The 24,636-nt window shown below is 34.0% G+C and overlaps 1 protein-coding gene across 9 annotated transcripts in view; it reads left to right on the top strand.

Annotated features, from left to right (window-relative positions):
- CEP170 (centrosomal protein 170) overlaps positions 1-24,636 on the top strand; it is a 119,874-nt gene that overhangs the window by 32,764 nt on the left and 62,474 nt on the right. For all 9 annotated transcript variants that reach the window (XM_015591273.2, XM_015591274.2, XM_006914255.3 and 6 more), the window contains exons 3-7: positions 9,068-9,157; positions 15,841-15,919; positions 22,612-22,670; positions 22,767-22,929; positions 23,787-23,921. In XM_015591273.2, the coding sequence (XP_015446759.1) occupies positions 9,068-9,157; positions 15,841-15,919; positions 22,612-22,670; positions 22,767-22,929; positions 23,787-23,921 (526 nt within the window). The remainder of the gene's footprint in view (positions 1-9,067; positions 9,158-15,840; positions 15,920-22,611; positions 22,671-22,766; positions 22,930-23,786; positions 23,922-24,636) is intronic.

The following is a 24,636-nucleotide window of genomic DNA, read 5'->3' as shown; positions in this document are numbered from 1 at the left end:
TTACATGTTTGCTTTAAAGAACTTACAATTTTGAGACAATTAAAGTAAAGCCACTACACAGTTTTTGAGTTTATAAGTAAGTTGCACATACAGCGACAAATTCAGTTAGAGAAACTGAGTAGTACAGAGATTTTTCTGAGCTCCTCAGTGAGATGGAGTGGTGAGCATGGCCACCGAGAAAAAGGCAGTAATGATTCTGTTTGGATATAGGCCCATCGGAACTGGACCACATTTTAAGTTCAGATGTGGAGAACTTATTCATCAAAGAGTGGAAGGCGTTGCTTCCCAAGTATCTTCTCAGTTGTGGGAATGGCTGTTAGGAGCTTGCCAATAGCTGCTCTTTCATGGAGATAAGGAATCTTAAGAGACATGACTGGTTAGGTGTCTGTGCCCTGGACTACGTGTAACAAATGGAAGTTGTCTGACACATTGTGAAGCTGAAGGGAAGAAGCTGAGAGTCCAAGAAGACCAACATGGGTTCCAGTTCACAGGACACAGTATCAGAGAGGAAAGAGCTACACAAAGAAAGAACTCTGCAGAAGGTCACTTTCGAGTGTGCAATTGAGTACTGATCTGCACGTGTATGTGGAGAAACTACCCAAGGGCAGGGAAAAAAGCACTCAGAAAGATCGAGGTTAACGGGATCAGGAATGGGGCCTCCTCACAGCCAGACTGGAAACCTTGTGATTCACAGGGCATTTGACTCTACTTCCTCAGTAGTGGGGAATAATTGACCCCAGACTGAGTCCTGCTCTCACTTAAGTCTTAAAAACAGTACCCAGAAGGATCACACTGTTTTCAAGTAACTTAACTGTGTCCCTGAACAAAGCTCAGGAATATTTATAAGAATACAGAAATATTCAGCACTCAAAAGATAAAATTTACAGTGTCTGGTATCCAATAAAAAATTAGCAGGCTTGTAAAGAAGCAGAAAAATGTGACCTGTAATGAAGACTGATAAAAGATATTTTGTTTCTGAAGAATTTAGCAAAATAAAAAAATGGCAAAAACAATCTTGAAGAAGAAAAAAGTTGGAGAACTCACGGTTCTTGATTTCAAAACTTATTACAAAGTTAGCAATACTGGCATAGGGTAGACATATAGACAAATGGAAAAGAATGGAGAATACAGAAATAAACCCAAATATCTATGGCTGTTAAGGTTTGAATTGTGTCCCCACAAAAGATATATTGAAGTCCTAATCTCTCATACCTGGGAGTGTGACCTTATTTGGAAATAGGTGTTGAGGACAGAATCAAGTCAAGATGAAATCATTAGGGTGGGTTCTTATAAAAATGTAAACAGAGATTGGAGTTACAGTACCAGAAGCCAAAGAATACCTACAGCTACCAGAAGCTTGAAGAGGTGAGGAAGGACCTTCATGTAGAAGTTTCAGAAGAAATAACAACTCTGCCAACAGCTTGATTTCGGCATTCTAGACTGCAGAACTGTGTGAGAATAAACTTGTGTTGTTTGAAGCCTGGCTTGTGGTCCTTTGTTATGGCAGCCCTAGGCCTACGGTGACCAAATGATTTTTGACAAGAATGCCAAGTCCATTCAGTGGAGAAAAGAATAGTGTCTTCAACAGATGAAGCTGTATTTCCACATGCAAAAGAATGAAGTTGGATCCCTACCTCACATCATATAGAAATGCATGTATTTCCACATGCAAAAGAATGAAGTTGGATCCCTACCTCACATCATATAGAAAAATTAACTCAAAATGGATCAATGGCATAAATGTAAGAGCTAAAGCCATAAAACTCTGAGAGGAAAACATCAGGTTACATTTTCATGACCTTGGATTTGGCAGTGTTGTCTTAGATATGATACCAACAGTATAGGCAGCCAAAGAAAAAGTAGGTAAATTGGACTTCTTCAAAATTTAAAACTTGCATATTTTAAGGACACTATCAAGAAAGTAAAAAACTCACAGAATGGGAGAAAGTATTTGCAAAATCATATATATCTTATAAAGGTTTAATATTCAGAGTATATAAGAAACTCCTACAACTCAACAACAAAAGACAAACCAGCTTACTTAAAAAATGGGCAGAATACCTGACTAGACACTTCTCTAAAAGAAGATATAAAAATGGCTAATAAGTTCATGAACAGATGCTCAACATCATTTCTCATTAAGAAGTGCAAATCAAAAGCACAATGAGATATCATTTCACATCTCTGAGGATGGCTGTATTTAAAAAAAATAAGTTAGTGACAGTGTGGAGGAATCAAAGTTCTGGGGGGAATATAAAATGGTGTAGCTGCTATGGAAAAGCTTAGTGGTTACTCAAAAAGCTAAACATTGAATTACCGTATTACCTAGCAACTCCACTTCTAGGTATATACCTGAAATAATTGACAGCCAAGACTCAGATACCTATATGTCATTGTTTGTTGTAATGTTATTCACAGTAGCTAAAAGTTGAAAACAGTGCAAATGTCTAGCAAAAGATGAATGGATCAAAATGCAGTATATACATGTACTGAGTTATTATTCGGCTATAAAAAAAGAATGAAGATCTCATACATGCTGCAGCAGAAATGAACCTTGAAAATATTGTGCTAGGTGAAATAAGCTAGATACAAAGGACAAATATTGTATGATTTCACATTGAAGAAATATCTGGAACAGACAAATTCAGAGAGACATGAAATACATTAGCGGTGACCAGGGACTGAGGAAAGTGGGGAAGCTTAAGAGTTATAGAGTTTCTCTTTGGTGTGATGAAAAAATTTTGGAAATACATCATGGCGATTATTGCACAACATAGTAAATTTAATTAATGCCACTGAATTGCACACTTAAAAATAGTGTAAATGGCAAATATTATGTTGTATATATTTACCACTGTAAAAACAACAACAAAAAGAAATCAATGGCAACAGAATTTTTAAATATCTTTGAGTTGATTCAAGTATCATAATTGGAATGCTGACTTTGTAAGAGAAATTTAAAGTAAAAATCAGTATCTTTGTAATGAGCAGAAACCTATATTATAATGCTATAAAAAATAAAAAATTAAAATAACATTTTAATTTAAACTTCATCATTCCTGGTGTGGGCATCAATTCCATTTATGACTTTTTAATTTGTGTTTTATTTTTAAAATAGAATATAAACTCGTTGAAGAAGCTCCATGATCAGTCAAGAGAAAAAGTAGTTTTGGCCTATTCTTTAGACTCCCCTCATAAAGATGTGTCTGTCCTTTATCTGATAGCAGCACACTTTTTAGCACTCCCCTAGACAATGTGTATTCTCTGAAAAAGGTTCATGATTATATTGGCATGGTGATCATCTGATAGTCTGAATAGATGGTACAAATGAATGGAGCTGTTCTTGGCATAGACAGACACATCTTGTGTATAGGAGTGGGAATAAATATTTGCAAATTGTATTTAGACTTTAAATAATTTGTTTTTAATTTAATCTCTTGTATATTAGTAAATTGAATGGATTATTTAAAACTTACTGTTCTCTTTATGTCATTTCTGGGAATAATCTTATTTGGGTTAAGTTTAGAAAAGTGGAGAATTTTGCAAAAATATAAATGTAAAATAAGTTAGAAAGATTAGAGGTCTGTCACTGATATTTACATTTTAAGGCTTTACATATCTTAAATGGATCTACATTAGTTAGGTCATTGTGATAATTATAATCGTTAGAAGTACAAATACTATTTCATTGCTTTTTAATGAGCAAATGAAAGATCTGAGATTTGGTTAAATTAATTTTGCATTTATGGTTTAAAACTCTCCATTTTTATCATATATTAAACCAGTTGTTGGGTTTTAGAATCTCTGCTTCTGAGTAATTTTAAATAGTTTTTTACCTGTAAAGATTTCAAGAACAAATTGATTTACTGGCATTAAAAAAAATATTTTGATCATAATATGACTTAAAACCCAATGTAAAAAGGAAACAAATGTTCCATAAGGTGTATGAATTGTTAATTACAATTAATTTTTTGATAATTTATGACCAAAAATAAATTTTTTGAGTTTTATGTTTTATGTTTCTTTATCTCATTGCAACAACAACAAAAAGTATCCTAAAGAATGTGGTCATTGAGAAGAAAATATGCTTATATATTAAAGAGTAGGTGATTAAACAAGAGATTCTAGAATTTTAATTTTAATTCAGGCACTTGGAAGCCAGTGGCCAATTAATTAGACTTGCTGTGCTTGTTTGACTTGCTATAGCAAGATGATTCTGTTGTGTTTCATAAGACATGTGCAAAATAAACCTTAGCTATGGATGAAAGGTGTTAAGTATAATTATTGGCTGAAAATTATACTTTCTTTGTGTTGAGTAATATACTAGTAGTACTACGATTAAAAGAACTTTGCATTTGAATAATATGTTCTACTTCTCGATGTTCCTGTATGTTATTTCAGTTCCTCTCAACAATTTTCTGAAAGATACGATCATCCCAGCTTTATACATGGTAAAACTAAGATTCAGAAAGACTTAGTGACTGGGCCAGTCTCACATAACCATGAAGTAGTGGAGGCTACTATTAGAACCATGGTAATCTTGGCTCAAAGTCTAATAATCTTTCTCTTCTACCACTCTGCTGCATTCATGTAACCTAAAATTGGTTTGATAACTTAATTCTCATGCTAGTAAACATGCATAGACTTTCATTACAATAAATTGAATCCCTCTTTGTACAAATAGATTTTCATTTTAAGAAGTTTCTATCTAAATTCTAATTTTAGCTTCATAAAATTTTTAATTGCACCAGTGGTTGAATTTATCTGTTTTGAAAAACATCATCATTCTAATTAAACATGTTTTTCCTGATACATAATAGAAACTATAATGAAATTATATTTGAAATTATATCAAAATTATATTTTAATTTTAATTTTCATACTGATGTAGGAACAGTCCCCAGAAGGACAATGGAATATGTTTTGATATCATAGGTAACTTATTTTCATCCGTCCTTTGGGACACATTGCAAAAGATGAATAATTTACTGCAGTTGTAAAAATGCAACGGGGTTTTAAAGACTTTTTCAGCTACAATATCTTTTAAAACAATTTAAAGATGGTGATGACACACAGTGGCAACCTTTCTCTCTAAGTTTTTCTTAGCATATGTATCCATATATTTCTGTGTCTTTTTCTCCCTCTTAGATCTTTAGTAGGAAGAAATACTATAAGACGTAAAAATGTTAAAAAAGTAACCATTTCATACCCAAGGCATATATGACACATGTCAGGTGTCATTTGTACCATATCATTTGTACAGGTAATCATTTGTACCATGTCATGTTAGTTTTTATTTAGAAATTAGTTGAGTCCTTGATGCTTTTTCATTGTGCCTGGTCTGAAATTATTTTTATGTCTTGACTTTATTTGATGGCAGGCTTTTTCTTCTTCGTTTGTTTCCTTGTTTTTGGAGGAAAGGAAGTGTTTCTTTAACAAATCAAAAAGTGTTTTTCTTTCATTTTAATACTTTTATTTTCCAAAATTTTCTGAGTTTATAATGATCTGAGAGTCAGATTTTTTGCTTGTTTGTTTTGGTTCTGTTGTTTTAAGCCACCCAGTTGGAGGGTTTTTTAAGAGTTAGTCTGAATTTTGTAACTTAAGTACTTTGGCTATTTTATTATCTAGAAAACTTTTCTACTTCATTCTTTATGAAATGAGATTGGCCAAATAGCATGTACTTAATTTCCAGCAAACCTTTATTAAGCACCTACTGTGTCCTAGGCACTATGCTAGGTGCTGTGGAGTCGCTGTATATAACAGATAGGGTCTCTGTCCTTGCAGGCTTAAGAGTCTAATGGAAAGAGATGTATGTGTGAACAAGTATAACCAGTTTGACGCAGGACAGTGATGGGAGTTGGTGTGGGGTGCTCAAAAGAGAGATTGGTCATTTCTACCTACAAGAAAATGTGGGGATGAGAAATCTGGAAAGACTTCATGGAGGAGATGGCTTGAGCTGAATAATCTGAAAAGATGAATAAATGATTTCTGGAAGGTTAGGGTGTGGTTGAGTGCATGATGTTGGCAATAGAGTGACATTTGTGTCTGTTTACATATTTAAAATAGTTCCTTGTAGTGTATGTATGGGATGCGAAGGCAAACAGTTTGAGAGTTTAAGGCAAGGGAGTTAGAAGAGGCCAGATTTTGGGGGCCTTGTGTGCTGTGTTAAAGATACCATATTTTGCCTTAGCCAGTAAGACCCCTGGGGAGCTTTTACACAGGGCACTATTGCTTTTCCTGATTCCACGTGGCATCCTCACTCCTTCACTCCTCAGACCCAAAGTTGGAGTGGCATCTCGACTCTGCATTCTGTTGTTGTTGTTGTTGTCGTTGTTGTTGTTGTTGTCGTTGTTGTCTTTAGCATGTGCTGCATTTTCTCATAGGTGTTCTTGTACTTACTTACCCCCATAACCAATTTGAGAGCAGGGCGAATATTAGATTCGGGATTTCCAGGTTTCTCGTAATCGTGAACTTAGTGAAGTGGTATCTCCTAATCATTTCCTCCTCAGACCATTTTTTCTCCATATCTGGTCTGTGTCGACCACTTCCCTCAAAAGCTGCTATTCCCTGGCTCCATGAGGTGCCATTTGACTTATTTCCCACATCTATCAGTAACTTTTCACTTTCCTTTGTGATTTGTTTTCTCAACTCTCATTTTGATTTTTCCCCTTGAATTTCACTACACTGTTCTAAGGACTTTTGCTCTTTATTTATAGTCTCCTGACAGAGAGATTATTTATGACGATGTAGTCACTGTTTATTGCGAGCCTATGTATACTTGAAATTTCACTCTCCTCACAACATGTAGAGATTTTTGTCTTTTCTTCAACTTGATAAGTCCATAAGAAGAAATTATTTTTTCTAGTGATACTACATTTGCTTTTTATCACCCTAATCGAATATAGTACATAATTAGTTTAAACAGAGCAACAAATTAAAGTACAATAATAAAACCAAAATGAAGTTTAGGTAATTTTTAGACTTAATGCAGATGTTTTACAGTGCTTCCATCTGTAATTTGCCGTAACAGTTAGTTTTTCAGGTAAGCTGTAGAGAAGTGATGACGATACTACTGTTTATAAATTCCTCTTAATTCTGAGATTTATAATTTGTCCTAGAGAAATTGAGATTTCAGAGAAAACAAAATAAAACCAGGAAACAACTTTTAAAACTTTTAAGAAGAACAAGAGTGTAAATATGGTTAATATTTAGGTTTTGTTGGAAGATTGTTTTAGGTCACACACTGCTTCTTCCTAGCATGAGTTACTGTGATGTAGAGGTTTATATTGTAGAAAGATAGACTAAAACTTTTTCAGTATGGAATTTAAGCTGACTGGGGAAGGACTTCTAGTTTTCCTAATATTTGTTTGGAAAGGATCATAGCAATTAGGATTTACATCTGCATTGTTATCAGTCTTCATTTTGTTTGTGTGGCTCTGTTTGTTTGCTTTAGCTATAAATGTCAGAGGTTAACACTTCTGCTAAGTGTCCTTGTTTTTGTCTTGCCTGTTGTCTTTGAGTGTCCCTAGAGACTCCTTCTTAAATAGTCTGACTTTTTTCCATTGCAATCCCTTATCATGTGTATATGCAAATCCCTGTCTGTGCGATGGTTAGGTTTTGGGGGAGAAGAAGCATTCTATAATTCTATGAATTTTAGTTCTCAGTTTTTCAGTGGGGCTGTGACCTTCATAGGTGCATCCAACTTGTTTTGTTGTCGTCCTCATCCTTTGGTGAGACAGGAAGGCTAGAGGAGGCTGGAGTTGAGTATTTCCATTATCTCATATCAGTTAGACTCTGGTAAAGCCTATGTTGATTGAGCTCTGATAAAATAGTTTTCCTTGATGGCAGGTGATTGGTGAGGAGAATAGAATGTTTTGGGTGCTTTTCAGTATGGCTGAAGCAGAAGATTTTTCTCCTGTTTTTGCCCTGAGATCCTTGTGGGCTTTCTGGAGGTATAAAACTCATGAAAAAAATGGATGTCCCCTCAAGACTGTGCCCCTGGGTGTTTTCATCTCTTTAGCTAGTTCACACTCAAGTCTCTAGCAATTAGTCACGTTACTTTTAAGTTTTCCTACCCACTGCTGGCTGCAGCTTCTGCTCCCAGTAAGCTGCGATTCTCTGTATGTGCCTTTCTCTCCAGGTCCCAGGTTGGCATTTGGCCCCAATTCTCTGATGAAAACAAGATGAGTTCTTGATTTTCAGTTTGGTCAACTTTTTTGTGTTGTGAGGATGGAAATGATGACCTCCAAGCTCTTTGTTTGTTGGACTGGAAACTGGAAGTCATGTGTCCTTTTCATTTTGGAGACTTCCTTTGCTTTTCAGTATACCGAGGTTTACACAGTAACCCTGTAATGAACGGTCATTGAGTTCAGATTCAGTGGTGCTCAGACTGTTCCTTCCTGTGACTATACTGCATATGTTTCCTTTCAGTAAAAGTTTCCACAGGCTTTTAGTTTATCTTTCAGATGCTATATCATCTGTAGACAGCTCACTAAGGGGATGGGGGGGGGACGGTGTGGAGAGATCCTTTTTGTGATATTTTCTCTCCCTCTCAGAGTTCTTTCATGAATTCTAGTTTTACAACCCATGTTTTAAGTGGGGATGATTTTTTTCAGGAACATGGCACATTGTGTTCCTTTTCTCTAATCTTTGGCCTCCTTATACAATTTATGTTACAGTTTTTGGCATTAAAAGAAGAAAATCATATAGGGTAATTTTCGTTTTACAACGAGATACATAAAATCAGATGACTTCCATATAACATTTTGAAATTATAAAAAAATTATACATTCAACAAAGTCAGCTGATTTAAATTCTCTCAAATGTAGAGCTTGTAAATTTGGTAGAAAAGAATGTCTTAACATTATGGCTGCTTTCCTCTTTGGGGAGTGGTGCCCAATTTGCATTGTATAGTAAAAGTTTAAATATCATTTAACCTGCTTTTACTTTGATATTTGCCTATATTTACCTATTATCTTATTAATACAAAGCATCTAACCAAAAATCATTGTTTGTTATTTATGCTGGTATTTTTTTAAATTTATTAACTTTAAAAAAATTCCTTCAGTCTCGTAGTGTGGATAAGCAACATGCCGTGATCAATTATGATGCCTCTGCAGATGAACATTTGGTGAAAGATTTGGGCAGCCTAAATGGGGTAAGTTAAGAGTTTATTTTCTGTCTTATTTGAATATCAGTTTAATGTAAGAAGACATATCAGATTACATTTTTTGTTGACATCGTATTTCTTTTTCTTAAGTTTGCATTTTACTTTTAAGTGGCTACTTGGTTCATAGCACTTTGGGAACCGTACAGTAAAATGTGAAACTAGCCCATGTTCCCAGGGAGCCGTGTAGGCAGTAAACACTTAGAAGGATTCAGGAGGTTGTTGGTTATTATCTGTACTGTTTTAAAAAGTCTTCTTTAGGAGATTAGATGAAAGTTTGACCTCACTGAATGGCTTAAATTTGTATGTGGGAAAACACATGACAGTAAGAAAGCAAAAAAAAAAAAAAGCACTCTTGGGAGACAGAAGTGTGGGTTAACTGTAGAAAATAAAGGTGGAAACATGGTTCGGTACCAGGTGGTGGTGGAGGGCCTGGGACCTCCTGTGCTGGAATGAAAGAAAGCGAAGCACATCCATGTACCTTAACGAATTCCTCATTGCAGCTTCGGATTCCTACTTTGAAAATATTTTTTGTGTAACTACAGTGGATTTTTTCCTAATTCATTTGATCTTTTCACATTGGAAGAATATAATTAGCCGCAGAATAAGAGAATACTGAAGTTTGAATAACTTATCTTATTCTCAGTTTTCTTATGGGTCTGCTCACATAAGTCAATATAGTATTGTTCATATATGTTTTGTTGACTGTCTTTAAATGAATGTAACAGAAACTAAATATATCCCAACTGCTTCTGACTGCTCTTGCTTCTCAAAACATACATTCACAGAAATTTGGCAAATATAGCAAAACTTTTTTTTTGTTCCGATTTGGCCTGCCAGTAAAGGACTTTTGTATTTATTCTTTGAGATACTTTTTTTGTAGGTATGTTTTGCTGTTGGTTTAATTCATTTCTTTATTTATTTCTCATAGCATAGAATTAAGTCTAAATTCTTCAGGTTTTAACGGAAATATCTCACATTGGGCATCACCCACATTTCCAGATTCATGTTCCATCACGCTTTCTCTTGTCATACCTCCGAAACAGTAGTTTCATACTATGCCGTCTCCTCCAAAGAATTTGTTAGATTTTCCTCAGCCTAGTACTTCTCCCATCTGCCTTGTAATTTATAAAATTTGTACATATTTTTAAAAGTAAAACCCAAATTTCACTTTTTTTTCCCCGAAGGGAGCAAAGAAAAGGTGCTCAGGAATATTATCTTGCTGATGTTATGTTGAATGGATTGAAGTAGAGAGAAATAGGCAGACTAGGTGCAGACTTTTAACATGAGGGATAAAGTAAGCAGTATTGATTTCCAGCTCCTATCTGCAGAATTATTCTCATCTTCTCCACACCTATAAACCTTTGTTTTAATCTGTTTTGGGTGCTTGATTATCAGCCTTGTATTAAATCTACTTTTGCACTATCTGTCACTGTACTGCTTTATGAGCTCCTAACAGTTCATGTGACCTTTGCTTCTATAAATAATGCTGCAGTGCCCAGCTCAGAGTTCTGCATGGCTCATGAACCCACTAGATCTTTTTCGAGTGGAATTGAATTAATTTTCTATATGAAGGCCTTTGCAGGAAAAACTTTTTAACTACTTTTTTATATTGAATATTTTAACAATGTTACATTCTATTTTTAAGCTTAGAAAGTTTCATCTTGACCACAGTGTTGTTCAGAGATGTCTTTACATTGTTATCTTGGAAAATAATAAGTGAGAAATACATCACAGTGTGATTTTTAAGAGCCTGTGATCAAATGTAAAACTTATTTGGTGTTGGTTGTAAAAGAAGTCAAGTGAGGTGTTAATTTCTAAGTTTCTCTAGGCTGACCTTTCTCAAAATTTGATTATATTCAATAATTTTATGAAATATAATAACTCACAGAGAGCAACATCTACATTTTGAACTTGAAATCAGGACCTGGATTTACATCTCAATCTGTAATTTACCAGCAGTTAACCTAGGACAAATCACGTAATCTCTCTGAACTTCAGTTTCCTCCTGTGTATTCATATTAGTTCCCAAAGCTGTATGAAAATATAGAGTCGAAGTTTATGAATTTGAAGACTCCATGTAAAATTTAATCACCTTGTTTTAGCTTTAAAACAGTGAAATGATAATTCTTGCTCTATAATATTATGAGGATTAAATGTGACAATACACACGGGATATGTGCCTGTTACAGAACGTGAAAGCATTACACAAATGATAAATGTACTGTCACCCAAATGACAGCGTAGGCAATATGCCAGAACTGACTTTGGCAGCCAAAGCCCGTGAGGTACCAACTGTCATGCATTTTATTCCTAAGAGAATTTGGAGACTATTGTTCACAGACTACTTAATATTCATATAATTCTTGAAATTTGAACATCAGGTTAAAAGTAGTAATTTCAGAATTAACGGGGACACACGTAGTGGTTATGAGCCCAACTTGAATTCATACTAGTAGTTTAACCTTGAGTAGGTTACATAATTTTTCTGTTCCTCTTTTTTTTTTTTTTAATTGAAATAGTAAAATGATAGTCCTCTCGGGTCATTGTGAAGCCATAAATAAGTTAATAATTTTAAACACTTTTAATAGTAACCATTCATAAGTAAGTGTTAGCTCTTGTTACGGTAAGAAAAGCAGTTAAAACAGGTTTAGCACCCTGTAGCCTATATACTTTTCAATAAATACACTTATATTTTTTTAAAGCACTTACCAACTCAACTCAATTTATAAATAACTCTACCTGTGACCACTTCCACTCCTTCTCCCTTTCATTTTACTCTAAAATATACTCTCAAGGGACCTAGGTCTACACGTGATGTTATTGCTGCCAGGAACGAGGTCGCTCTGCCGGGGAGGCCGCTGGTTCTGTCGCTGGTGCTGCAGTGGGTCACATCCCTGCACGCCCCTTGGGAACCTCGTCTGCCTTCATTGCTTCCGGCCGCCTCCCTCCCCTGGAGCACATGGGCCCCAGGCTACCCACGGTACCACACCTGTCACTCCAGCTCGGCTCTTGTTACTAGGCTACCCACTCGGCTCCCTGTGTCCCAGCCCCTGCCAAGTCCCCCTGTCACTCTGGAGTTCCTGTGTGGGGTGGGGAGGACGGAAGGGGATGGTTCTGGAGGAAGAGACTGGTCACAGGCGGTGGGAGCGAGGCGGTTGTGCTACTGGCCACATAGTTCAGATTTCCAGGTGCATTAATGTAATATATGGTGGTTACATGATTTTACACTGTCAATTATGAAATTTAGTTGTACGTAAACTAAATTGGCATTTATCTGGTTCGGTTGCTTTTGTGAGGTTAGTGGGGTGCATGGGAGAGTTTGAGGAGCTTTCCTGGCTGGGGCACCTGAGCTTCCTTGATGTGACGAGGACATGAGATTTGTAGTTCTGAGACCAGAATTTGAATCCCAGCAATTCCACTTCTGAACTCTGAAATCTTGATTGTGACTTCACTCTCTGCCTCGCTGTCCTCATGTGTTCTACCTACCGTTGATATAAGAAACAAAATCTATTTTTCTTTTCATATTTAACTTATTAACATGTTTTATAGTTGCTTCAATAAAATGATTTGTTGAGTGTGTTCCTCTTTGACTGTTTTCTCCCCAGATGTTTTCACTTGCATTTTTGTGAGCTGAAACTATGTGTCTGGCTCATATTTCTAAGCCTTTTTAGACCTCAGGGAAGGTTTCAGTTATAACTGCCAGCATGTTAAAATTATATGTTTTTTGATCTCCGAAAGTACCCGGTACATATATTAAACATTCAATAAGTACTTAATATTTAAGAGAGTTGAGCAATCCTAAGCCTCAAAATTAATCTTATAGGTAGGTCATTTTCGGCATACGGGGTAAATAATGGTGTTTTACATCAAGACAGTTTTAAATAAAATTAGCTTAGAACTGTGGCATTCTTACACAGTATGCCTAATTGTTTATCTTGTGCTACCAAGCATTAGTGAATTAATATTTTCTTTTGTTCATCTCTTTTCTATCATTTTCCTCAGCTTTTCTGTTTTGTAATTATACGTAGAATACTTCGGTACACTCAAGATAGAAGTTTTAAAACACTCTAAAATGTTTGTTTTGGAAATGAACTTGAAATTAGAGTTTATAAATGTCTGAAGCCTTTGAATTTTCTTTATATTAACAGTTCAACCTTTCTGTGAAGCATGTTGAAAGCTTGTGATTTAGGATTACTCATAAATCACACCAAGTTGTGATATCAAGTTTTAGTAGTATTCAGCTGTCTCCATATTATCTGCAGTTGAGATAAAGATTGCAGCTTCTTCTAAAATTTTTTTGTAGACTTAAAGAATGATTCTGTGACATATTACAAAGTGTCGGTTATGCATAGGCACTTGAGAATATGACCATAATAACATAATCCCCTTATACATTTTACTGTACATCATTCAGGGCCCTTCTAAACTTCCCCACCACGGAGGGACCCTTCCCAGGTATTATGGCCAGCTCAAATCCAATGATATAGAAAATAGAAATCAAAAGGAAAGAATAAAGTAATTTTTAAAGTTTCCACTTATTGAAAAAAAATGTCAGGTATTTATTATATGATAATCTGCATTCTGGGCAATTAAGTATAACATTGTTCTATGTTCTATAAATCTAGCAGGTCTTTATCTTCCAGTATGCCAAGAATAATAGCCATCATCATTTATTATATGTGTCCTATTACAAATAACTTATAGAAATTAGCATAAAAGGATAATGAAAAACAACTTGAAATTTTAGTAAAACATTAGAGATGACATAGTTTTCTGGTTATGAAAGATACATAATACACAAAATATCTAATGTTCTTTAAATGCCACTAATACTCATCAGTTGTCAGGCATTCACCTGGGAGATATAGATAGATAGATTCGTTTTATTAATGTCTAATTCACATTTCAAGTACATCCCCAGCTGATATCTAGTTTATCATTACTTTTAGTTCTTGCTCTTGCATTGTCAAAATGCATTATCTTAAAGACTTTAACAGCTTAAAATGCTATTAAGAGGATGGCCATCTTCTTCCACAGTTGTAAAACATTTCTTATTTTTCAGTTTATAAACAACAGAAGATTAGTCTACTAATTTTATTTCTACATCATCTCTTTCCTTCTAATTATCTTTACATAGATACTTTCCTTGAGCATTAGTCCACTAAAAAACTAAATCAAATAAATGTTGAAACACACATACCAAAAACTGTCAAAATTTCTTTTAAAATACGCAATGGTTTAGGTTCTTATTGAAAACTATTGCATGATCTTTCTTATTGAATGGCTAACTGGATGAAAAATACCCTATATATTTTTTGTTCTTGGAAACAGTCTTTTCTTGCATTAGAGAAAATTCTTACATTAGAGAAAATTTATCTAGAATTATCTTCATTTCAAGACTCATGGTCTGATATTTTGCTGACATTATCAGTTTTGTCATTGTCATACTAGAGTGCTGCCGTCTTTTATAATCTTATAATTGTGAAATATCTTCCTGTCTATTTTCTTCTCCTTGCCTTTATGGATGCTAAATGAAAAATATTGAATTCTCAGTTGTGTTCTTTGGAAGCTAAAAAAGAAAAAGACAATGATAGTGTCACCAGATGTCTTTTATATTTTCTTGGAAAGATGGCGCAATATTTTGGGCGGTGCAGTAAGAAAGCTGAAAGTTGCTGCAATAAATGATGATTTATTTCATAATTGCATCATCCTGCTGTGTCTCTGCATTGCACTACAGTAACTACTAGCTATATATGGCTATTGAGCACTTGAAATGTGAATGTTCTAAAAAAAGTACAAAAAAAAGAGTGTAGAATGTCTTGTTAATTTTCATATTGAATATTTGTTGAAATGGTACTATTTTGGAAATATGGGTTAAATTAAAATTTCATTAAAATTTTATTAAATTTTATTTAAAATTATTACAACTAATTTTACCTCTCTCTGTTTACCTTTTTTAATGTACCTACTAGAAAATTTAATAGTATATGTGTGGCTTGCAATGTGTTTCTGTTGGATAGTGATACTTTAGGTAATTCCATTATTGTTAATAGAAATAATTGATGAGTATTGATGAAATAATTGCAGGATTATGAAATAGCAGAATGTTTCAAGACAGGAAAAATAAGATCACTAAGATCCCATATGTATCCTAGATTCATAAAAGGATCCAAAGGACTCAAGTGACAATTGTAAAATAGAATGAGTTTTATTCAACTTTTTTAAAGTAAATGTTCTTTTTGTTCTTTTGAAAAATTCTAAGAATAAAAGTAATGAAATATCAGTCCTCAGAAATAATTAGAATTGTCCAGAAAAGCTAAAATTGAAAGTTTAGTACACCCTGATGATATCAAGGATTAAGTATTTTACCCATTACAGTAGACGGTTTTCTTGGCATCACTTTTAGGTACCTAAATTTGTCTTTGCAGCATGGTGCACTTAGAGGAATTGCGACCTGGTTCTTTGTGTGTTAGCAGTAATAGTGATAAAGGGCTTAGTGTGAAATCACATATCAGCATATAAGATGCATGACACATTTTATGATACATAAACTGTATTACCCAGCGCATCGTATGCACTTCTGAGTATCAGTTTTGAGTATTTGAGTATTGATCTGAAACGTATTAATTAATAATACACATGTAACCGAATTTCTTTTTTTTTTCTTGTAGACTTTTGTGAATGATGTAAGGATTCCAGAACAGACTTACATCACCTTGAAACTTGAAGATAAGCTGAGATTTGGATATGATATCCTTTTATGATTTTGCGCACTTATTAAATTTATCAAAAAAATCTTTGGTGTAAATTAACATTTCTTGAGACACAAAAATTCACGATATAGGCACGCTAAAAGTGCCTTCCCCTGCTAAAATACATATTTAAAAATAATATATAGATTTTTGTTACTATGTCTATTCCTAAAAATAATCCTGGAAAAGTTGATGGACTCAGCTTTTTTTACCCCTCTCTATATATATAGTTTCAGCAGAGGTCTCCTTGCAGTGCTGTGGTATATGTAATTTGGGTATCAAAGCGTGTAACTGGAGAGAAGACAGAGGAGTGTTTAATATTAGCCCAGCCCAGGGATTTTTTTCGATGGATGATGGTGGCACAGATCAGTCTCCCCAGGGCAATGTACAAATTTAACCCTGCCTTTCCTGCCATCCCTACTTTTACTTCATTCCATCTTTATTGCCTGTTTAATTCAAAATTTTCAACATCTTATGTCTTCTGAGACCCACGCTTTCTGATTAAGTACATTATGCTCGTAGAGTGTATTTTAAAACGTTTTGTTTAAAAATAGGATTCTAAGTCACAGGGTCATGACTATCCTACTACCTAGGACAGGGTAAAGAATCACTAGTGAAGAGAATGGACGTGATTGAAGAAAAATAAAAACACTTCTATTCATACGAAGCAGAAACTTGGTGAAAAGGACTTATTTGTATTTACTTAAAATACAGATATTCCACATCATGCTGAATGTTTTTCTGCAGTTTTAATTTATTTACTCCATTCATCTGGACTTCAGTATTAAGGAATGTATTAAATGTATGACAACTTGGATTTTATCACTCTAGCAGAGAAAATGTAGTCTCAGCTAAGTAGAGTTGATGGTTAAATGTGTACTAATACTTTAAAATTGTTCTTAGAGCATAATAGTTTTTACTTTATATTTAACTTAAACTTTATCAAAAAACAGTTTTTTAACATATTATATAACCTTTACACTTATGGAGCCAAAGGAACATATGAAAAATGAACTGTTAAACATCAGTACTTTGGAATTGTATATTTTAAATTCTTTTTAAAATATGTATCACATAAAATGAAGAGTTAAGGGCAAAGGGCTTGAAGAAGCAGGAACATGTTTGACTTGTTTGAGGAACAGCATGAAAAGTTAGCCTGGCCGGAGCCAGTGAACCACAGGATATGGGAGTCCAAAATATAACTACGTTGTTATTAGTAAAAAGTCAACTATCTTTTAAAGAGATTTAAATGATAAGAAAAATATTTTACATTTGTATGCCCATTGTACTCATATCTTAATCCAGTGCAGCTATCTTTCTCATGTTCTGTGTTCCTTTTTATAGATTCATATTTTCATCTAGTGTTATTTTCTTTCTGTATAAGAACTTCCTTTAGCATTTCTTGTAACATAGTTCTGCTGGTGATGAATACTTTCAGCTTTTATGTCTAGAAAAGTATTTCACCATAGTTACTGAAATTATTGCTAGGTTTAGAATTCTAGGTGACGTTGCTTTCTTTCGGTACTTTGAAGATGTTCTTCTACTGTATTCTCACTTGCATTCTTTCCCTTTGTCCCTGGTTTTGAGCAGTTTGATTGTGATGTCCTTTAGCATAGTTTTCTTCATATATCTTGTGCTTGAGGTTTGTTAAGCTTCTTAGATCTGCGAGTTTATAGTTTTAATCAGATTCAGAACTATTTTCAGCCATTATTTCATCAGATATTTTTTTCTGTCTTCCCTCCTTCTCCTTCAGGAACTTCAGTTAAGTGTTTATTAGACTACTCTAAGTCTTCTCACATCTTACTTATGTTCTGTTTTTTTAATCTATTCTCTGTGTGTTTCTATTTGGATTGTTATTGCTATTACTATAGGTTTACTAATCTTTTATTTGGTGAGGTATAATCTATCGTTAATGTATCCAGCATAGTTTTCATTTGTAGATGTTCAATTTGGATTTTGTTTTTGATATCTTCCAAAACTCTGCTTAACTTTTCAAACATAATAAAGTTATCATAACTTAACATCTTTGTGGACATCTGTGTCAGTTCTGCATCAATTTCACTAGATTGACTTTTGCATGCATAGTAATTGTTGATTAGATGGCAGACGTTGTGAATTTTACCTTGTCAAGTATTGTATGCACATTTTTATATTTCTATAAACATTTTCGAGCTTTCTTGTATATATTTTCTTGGAAATAGTTTTATCACTTTGGGTCTGGCTTTTAAGATTTGTTATACTCCTAAGATTAGTCTTAGGCTAATTGTTCCCCACTACAGAATCAAGACCTTTCTGTATGCTCTACTTTAGGGGTCAGCAAACCCACTGACAAATCTGGCCCTCAGCCTGTATTTGTAAATAAAGTTTTATTGGAACACAGCCACACCCACTCCTTTACATATGTCTTTGACCGTTTTTGCACTACCACAGCAGAGTTGAGTAGTTGCAACAGAGATCATATGGGCCAAAAAACCCTCAAATATTTACTTCCTGGTCCTTTACAGAATTGGCTGACCTCTGCTTTGTCCAGTGAGTCATAATTCATGAGTTTTTCCAGCCTGGCTGTTGGGAGCAGACACTAATCTTGGCCCTGTTGTGAGCACTGGGCACTATTTTCCTAATTTCAGGTGGTTCTTGTCATAGCCCTGGATAATAGTTTTCTCATTCGCATATGCTGATCAGTACTCAGTTGAATACTGAGCAAGACCTCTTCAGATGTCTGGAATTCTGTCTCTGGCAGCCCTCTTCGCTTCAGTACTCAGTCCCGTGAACTATAGTCACCTTGGTCTCCCCAGACTCTCAACTCAGTTTCCTCCGGGGAATCTTCCAGACTCTGCTTGCATTACCCCTCCTTGCAGTGTGACCTGGAAGCTCTCTTAAAGTAGCGATCTGGGGTGGTGACTGGACTCACTTTGATTTGTTTCTTTTCATTCGGGAATCACTGTCTTTGTTGCCTGATGTTGATTATCTTGAAAACCATTGTTTAATATATTTTGTCCATGTTTTTGTTATTTTAAATTGGGAGAGTAAATACGGTTCATTTTAGTCTATTTTGGCCTGAAGCAGAAGGCTGACAAGTTGAGTCTGGGCATTTTAGATTACAAGTTGAAACCAGGGGAGAGACAGAAATTTGGATATTTTCATTGTATAAATAATATGTAAAACCTGAGAATGAATGAGATCATTAAGGGAGTGAAGATAGATTGGTAAGAGGTCATTAAGGGAGTGAAGATAGATTGGTAAGAGGTCCATAGACTGAAAACTGGTACATTAAGGGAGTGAAGATATATTGGTACGAAGTCCAAAGACTGAAAACTGGTACATTCCATCATTAAGAGGAGGGAGAGATGAGGAACTAGTATAAAAGACTAAGAAGGAACCACTAGAGAGCCGAGAGGAAAATCAGAGTTTGGTATGGTTTCTGTGCGTAGTGGAAAATGATTTAAACATCACTTAAATACTTTCATTCTTAAGATTCTCCCCTCACCATCCCAGTTATATGAGTTACTATGAGATATTTTATTATTGTATATAATTATATGTTATAAAAATGGAGTTCTCTTTTCCCCAGGTTGTTTGCTCCTGCCATAATGATCCACAAAATGATTGGCTTAATCATATTAGAAACAAGGTAAAAATCATTCTCATAGCTTCTAAGATCGTGAATTATCTACACTTGGAACACTATCTGTAGCACTGTTTGCTTGGCAGTCCAGGTAATGGCTGCTAAAATGATCAGGAGTGGGATAAACATCATTAAAAATGTGCTCTCATTCAGAGAAGTAAAGGTTTTTCCTGATTAATGTGGTTGATACACACACACACGCGCGCACACACACACACACACAACATAATCATACTTCCCAAATTTCAAAAGGAGAGGACTGTTCTCAAAGCTCGAAAGATCTAAATTTAAGAAATTGAGATGAGCCATTAGATAAAAGAATAAAGTCATAGAAGAAAAGTTAAAATCAATTGTTGAAACACTATGTTCCTATAGAAGATTCTTCCACAAGTAGAACAGGTATTCATCTGCTAAAATAAAATGATGTATTTTTTGAAGATACCAAATTAAGCTATAAGATTAAAATTTTCCTCTTGAAAGGTTTTCTGCCATAACTGTTTTTAAACCTTTGGCATCTCCTAGAATCTGCCTTTTTAGTACAGTGTGGAATCTAATCTAGCATAATTATATATTTCATTATCAAATACAGTCAAATAAAGGAAATTTCCTGTAATCCTAATGAGAAGATTAAAAAAAAAGTTTTGGGCTAACTTTAAGGATTATTAGTAAGGATAACCTTCTTATGTATATATTTTTAAATCACACATAAAAACATACAAATTAAAAAACTTTCTTCCCATTCTTTAATTGTATAAAATAATTGTACTCAAATATTTTCATTTATCTGACATCAGTGTCTTTAACACTGAGAGTCACATTTTTTGGTAGTACATCATAGTTTTTCAGAGAATGATATATTAATACCCATCTAAATTGTTTGAGAATACAGCATTTTCTGAAACCTTATAACACTGGAAATCTTATCCCAAGTAACAAAAGCTCGTTATGTAATATTTGGAAAATTTTTAAAAATTTCCCTTGTTCTGTAATTGGTATTTCCTCAATGAAACAACTTAATGACTTAATTTTTTTTAAATAATTTTTTAAAAATGTGTTTACAGTGATATCTGACCTGGTATTTTAAGGCTTGACACCCAGGAGTGACTAAAACTGTTTAAAATGTTGCTCTCTTTTTAGCCTTAACTTGTCATTAAGATAAAGGATGGTGTCTTAGAACACATTACTATTATGTAGATGAGTTTACATGATCCTACTTTTAGATAAACATTTCTTGAATAAATTGAGCCTAGGGATGACTTAGAGTAACAGTCATCATCTTATGTAAGGATTACGATTTTTGATAATTTAAACTTTTTTGTAACTTATTTTTTGGGGATTTTTAAAAATTCAGATACACTCGACATGACTACAGTTAATAGTTAATAATACTGTATTATGTATTTTGTATCTTATTGACATCGTGAGTAATTGTACCTTAGTTTGTTATTTTTCTCAATTAGCAAGTTAAAAACAGTCACTTAGGCCTGTACCACTAGAAAGATGGTAGCTTTTGAGGCAAAAGCTGGGACTAGGACAGTCTCAGAATTTCATAGTTATACCAGAGTTCTCAGGTAAATTCATGACCTAAACAAGGATCCTTGAGTTCTTCAGTCCCACACACATGAACATTTTTTGATAAATAAAGTATTTAAACCTAAAAAGTATAACCTGTCTCGAGTTTTTTCTGATCTTTTAGAAGTCTCAGTCTAAAGATGACAGCCCAGACTAGCTTTGGGGAATAGCCTTTAAGCACTGCCAGGAGTTAACCAGAAGCACCAGAGAACCCTCACAGCAGGCTAAAATTTATGTTTGCCATTGAAAAAATAGAAATGGCTTTCAATTTTTTAAGATGCTGTGTTTCCCCTTGAAAATGTAAGAATGCTATGAATCTTTGCCAGGTGTTAATACAAAGTAACTAGACTTTTATTTTCCAATAAATATACTTAGTTATGAAGTATACCTTTCCATATATACCAGCAACTATTTACCTGCATATGTACATAACAGAAAAGGAAAATTTTAATATTTCACAACTAGCGGAAGCAATATAAAGTGCTAGGGAAGCCCCGGACTGCAATCAGTTGACTAGATTATCGTCTTTGGGTTCTGCCTCTCCAGTCCTCAAGTTCTTTAACTATAGACTAGGAAGCTGAGTTAAGGGAATTGAAGAGGATATTCCTCAGAGCTCTCTAAAATTCTAAAAAATTATGAACTTTTATTATTGTAATGCGTAGAAATATAGGTTAAACATGCGTTAACAGTGTATACTGCTCCTTACATATGAGAAGCTTTCTAACCTTGAAGTTATGGTTGCTCTGAATTGATAAATAATAGAATTTAATACATGGTTATAAAAGTCCCTTTCATTACAAGGCTAGTAACGGTGGGAAATGTGACCTCTGCTGTTTAGTGAAAGACCTTTTTAATATACAGAGGCATTGTTCTTTTTGGCATAATAATGAAAGCATTCATTATATCTAGCACTTTGCTCTAATCTGTATAGAATCAGTTGTTTGATAATGTAATCTGACCTTGATTGTGAGAGATTCTTGGAGGAAGAAGGTGCTTGTGGTTGCTGTAAGGACTCTAATTATAGCATTTCTTTTGCATGTTCAAAGTGAACTTCATTTTTATCAGTGCTTGTGGAGTCTGAGTCATTGAATTCCTTCAGGATTTACTGTTGGGTAATCACTGATGAGATACTTCCTTTAACTTTTTTGTGATTAGCTATCAATATAATTTGATCCAGGTGCTTTTTCTTTTTTGTAGCCTATTGTTAGAACTGAAAATGTCTTTTATGCTCTGATTAATTCCCCAGTTATTTGCTTCTTGAAGGCCAAAATTACCTAAGTTTAGAATTACTTGCTAGATTTTAAGATTTTCTTCAGTATTTAAAAATGAAAATTTTTATATTTCGAGCATGTTTTAACATTTAACTGTTAGGGGAGTATAGTAACTCTGTTGTGATTACCTGTTTAAAATATGACAATTTCTAAATTATCTTTGATCATTTTAAGCCTGAATATCAGAATTTCAAAAGCATATACTCCCTTAGCCCTGTTTACATACAAATCTTTTCACTGTAGTACGAGGAGAAATGAGAGTCCCTGAAGAAGCTCTAAAGGTAAAAAGATTTTACTCATTTCCTTTGTAAACCTCCCATTTGCTGGGGTTGATTTCATTCATAGATGTTTCGCTTGCATTTTCTCATGTTTTATAGCATGAGAAGTTTACCATTCAGCTTAAGTTGTCCCAAAAATCTTCAGAACCAGAATTAGCAAAATCTGCATGTGCCAAAAGCATTGATTCAAAGGGAGCAGATACTGCAACAGAAATACAGCACAAAGCTACAGAGGCACTGAAATCTGAGGAAAAAGCCATGGGTAAGTTACCTTCTTTGAAAATACCATATTTATGTTTGATTATGAAGAGATGGCATGCTTTGTTCTCAAAACTTTGGCCATGTCCATGTAAAATTAATAATAATGACAATTTCACGGTGAGTTTTAATGCAGCTAGTGCTTTCACTAGAAATCATTACAAAATATTATGACAGTTGTATGTAGGTGTATTTACCATGTTTAAATATTTGAGGGAAGTAAATATAATTTACCCTATAGTATTTTTATTATTTCATGGTTTTTTTTTTTTTTTCTTCTGAATTATGAATTATAATAACAAATGAATTAATAGGAAATATCCAATGGTGCTGTGTCATCGTAATTGTATTTATCATGTTCTAGGAACTGTAAAAAATGCTTTATGTAAATAATCCCATTCATACAAAAGCAATTTTTTAAATTTGATAGACATTACCAAATGTGTTCAAATGTAAATCTGTGAGTCCTGTTCACAGCTAGTTTAAATGTAGTTGCTGTGCAACACCCTACAGCGTTAAAAAATTTTTTTAATGGTTACTCATACCAAAATTTATTTTAGTGTTATCTTTTAGATTATGAGTCATTTCTATATACCAAAAAACTGATTATACTTTAATAAAAAGCTATTGGGCTACAGCAGTTTGCATTACTTAGATAGTAGCCAGCGCAAAACTTCATTTATTTGGTCATATCCAACATGGAATAACGTCCAACACAAGTACTGAGTTATTCAGCTTTCAGCTATCTGGACTATACTTTGTTTTTCATTTGATAAATCAACCAGACAATTCTAGCATTCTGCAAAAGTGTATTTTTTTCTGTTTCATATGCTTAGATAGATTTCTCCCATCTCTTTCCAGATACTTCTGCAGTGCCCCGTGGTACACCATTATATGGGCAGCCATCGTGGTGGGGAGATGACGAAGTGGATGAACAAAGAGCTTTCAAGTCAAATGGCAAACCAGAAGAAAAAAATCATGAAACTGGAACATCAGGTAAAAAAAAAAAACTCAGACTATGAAATTTGGGGATATTTTGGAAAGAATTTATTATCCAAGCAAAAAAAATCTTGCTACCCTAAAAAGGGATATCTACTGCTCTTTAATTTTATAAAAATAGTCAATTAATATTTTAATGATATTTCCATTTTAATTTAAATTTATTTATTCTAAATGATTGTCACATAAATTATTAATTCCAAAATCTTTGTGAATCACTTATTTTAAAAAATTTTTTCCAACTTATTTATGAGATTGTTATAACTTGGAAAAAGATTAATAATATAACTGGGCATTTTAAGTATTTTAAAATAATTATTAAAATGTTTCAATTAGACCAAAACGTAGGTACAAACTAATTTTGGGTATTTTCATTAGATTTACGAGCATGTAATCATATTTTTAAATGAACAATTTCTATTAGAAATGTGATATGAAATTAAAACTTCTTTAAAACCTCAGTGTGTCCAGTTTGTTGGGATATGGTAGCAACAAGATTAGCTGATCTCAGCAGCCAGAAAGAAGAAATAGTTTGGGTCACATTCTCAGGTTAAGAGTCAAAGAATATATTCTCCAGTTTATGGAGGAGTGTGGTAGTGAACTAAGTGGCCATAAGCCAGAAAATCAGGATTTCCAGGAAATAAACGGAAGTATAAATTGTCTATCACTTAAGGACTTGGCAAAGACATCCACGCCAAAGGACAGAGCAGAC

This window comes from Pteropus alecto, unplaced genomic scaffold, assembly GCF_000325575.1.
Source record: "Pteropus alecto unplaced genomic scaffold, ASM32557v1 scaffold115, whole genome shotgun sequence".
Taxonomy (NCBI): Eukaryota; Metazoa; Chordata; class Mammalia; order Chiroptera; family Pteropodidae; genus Pteropus; species Pteropus alecto.
The sequence above is the reverse complement of the archived record's forward strand: the minus strand, read 5'-3'. Positions and strand labels throughout refer to the sequence as shown.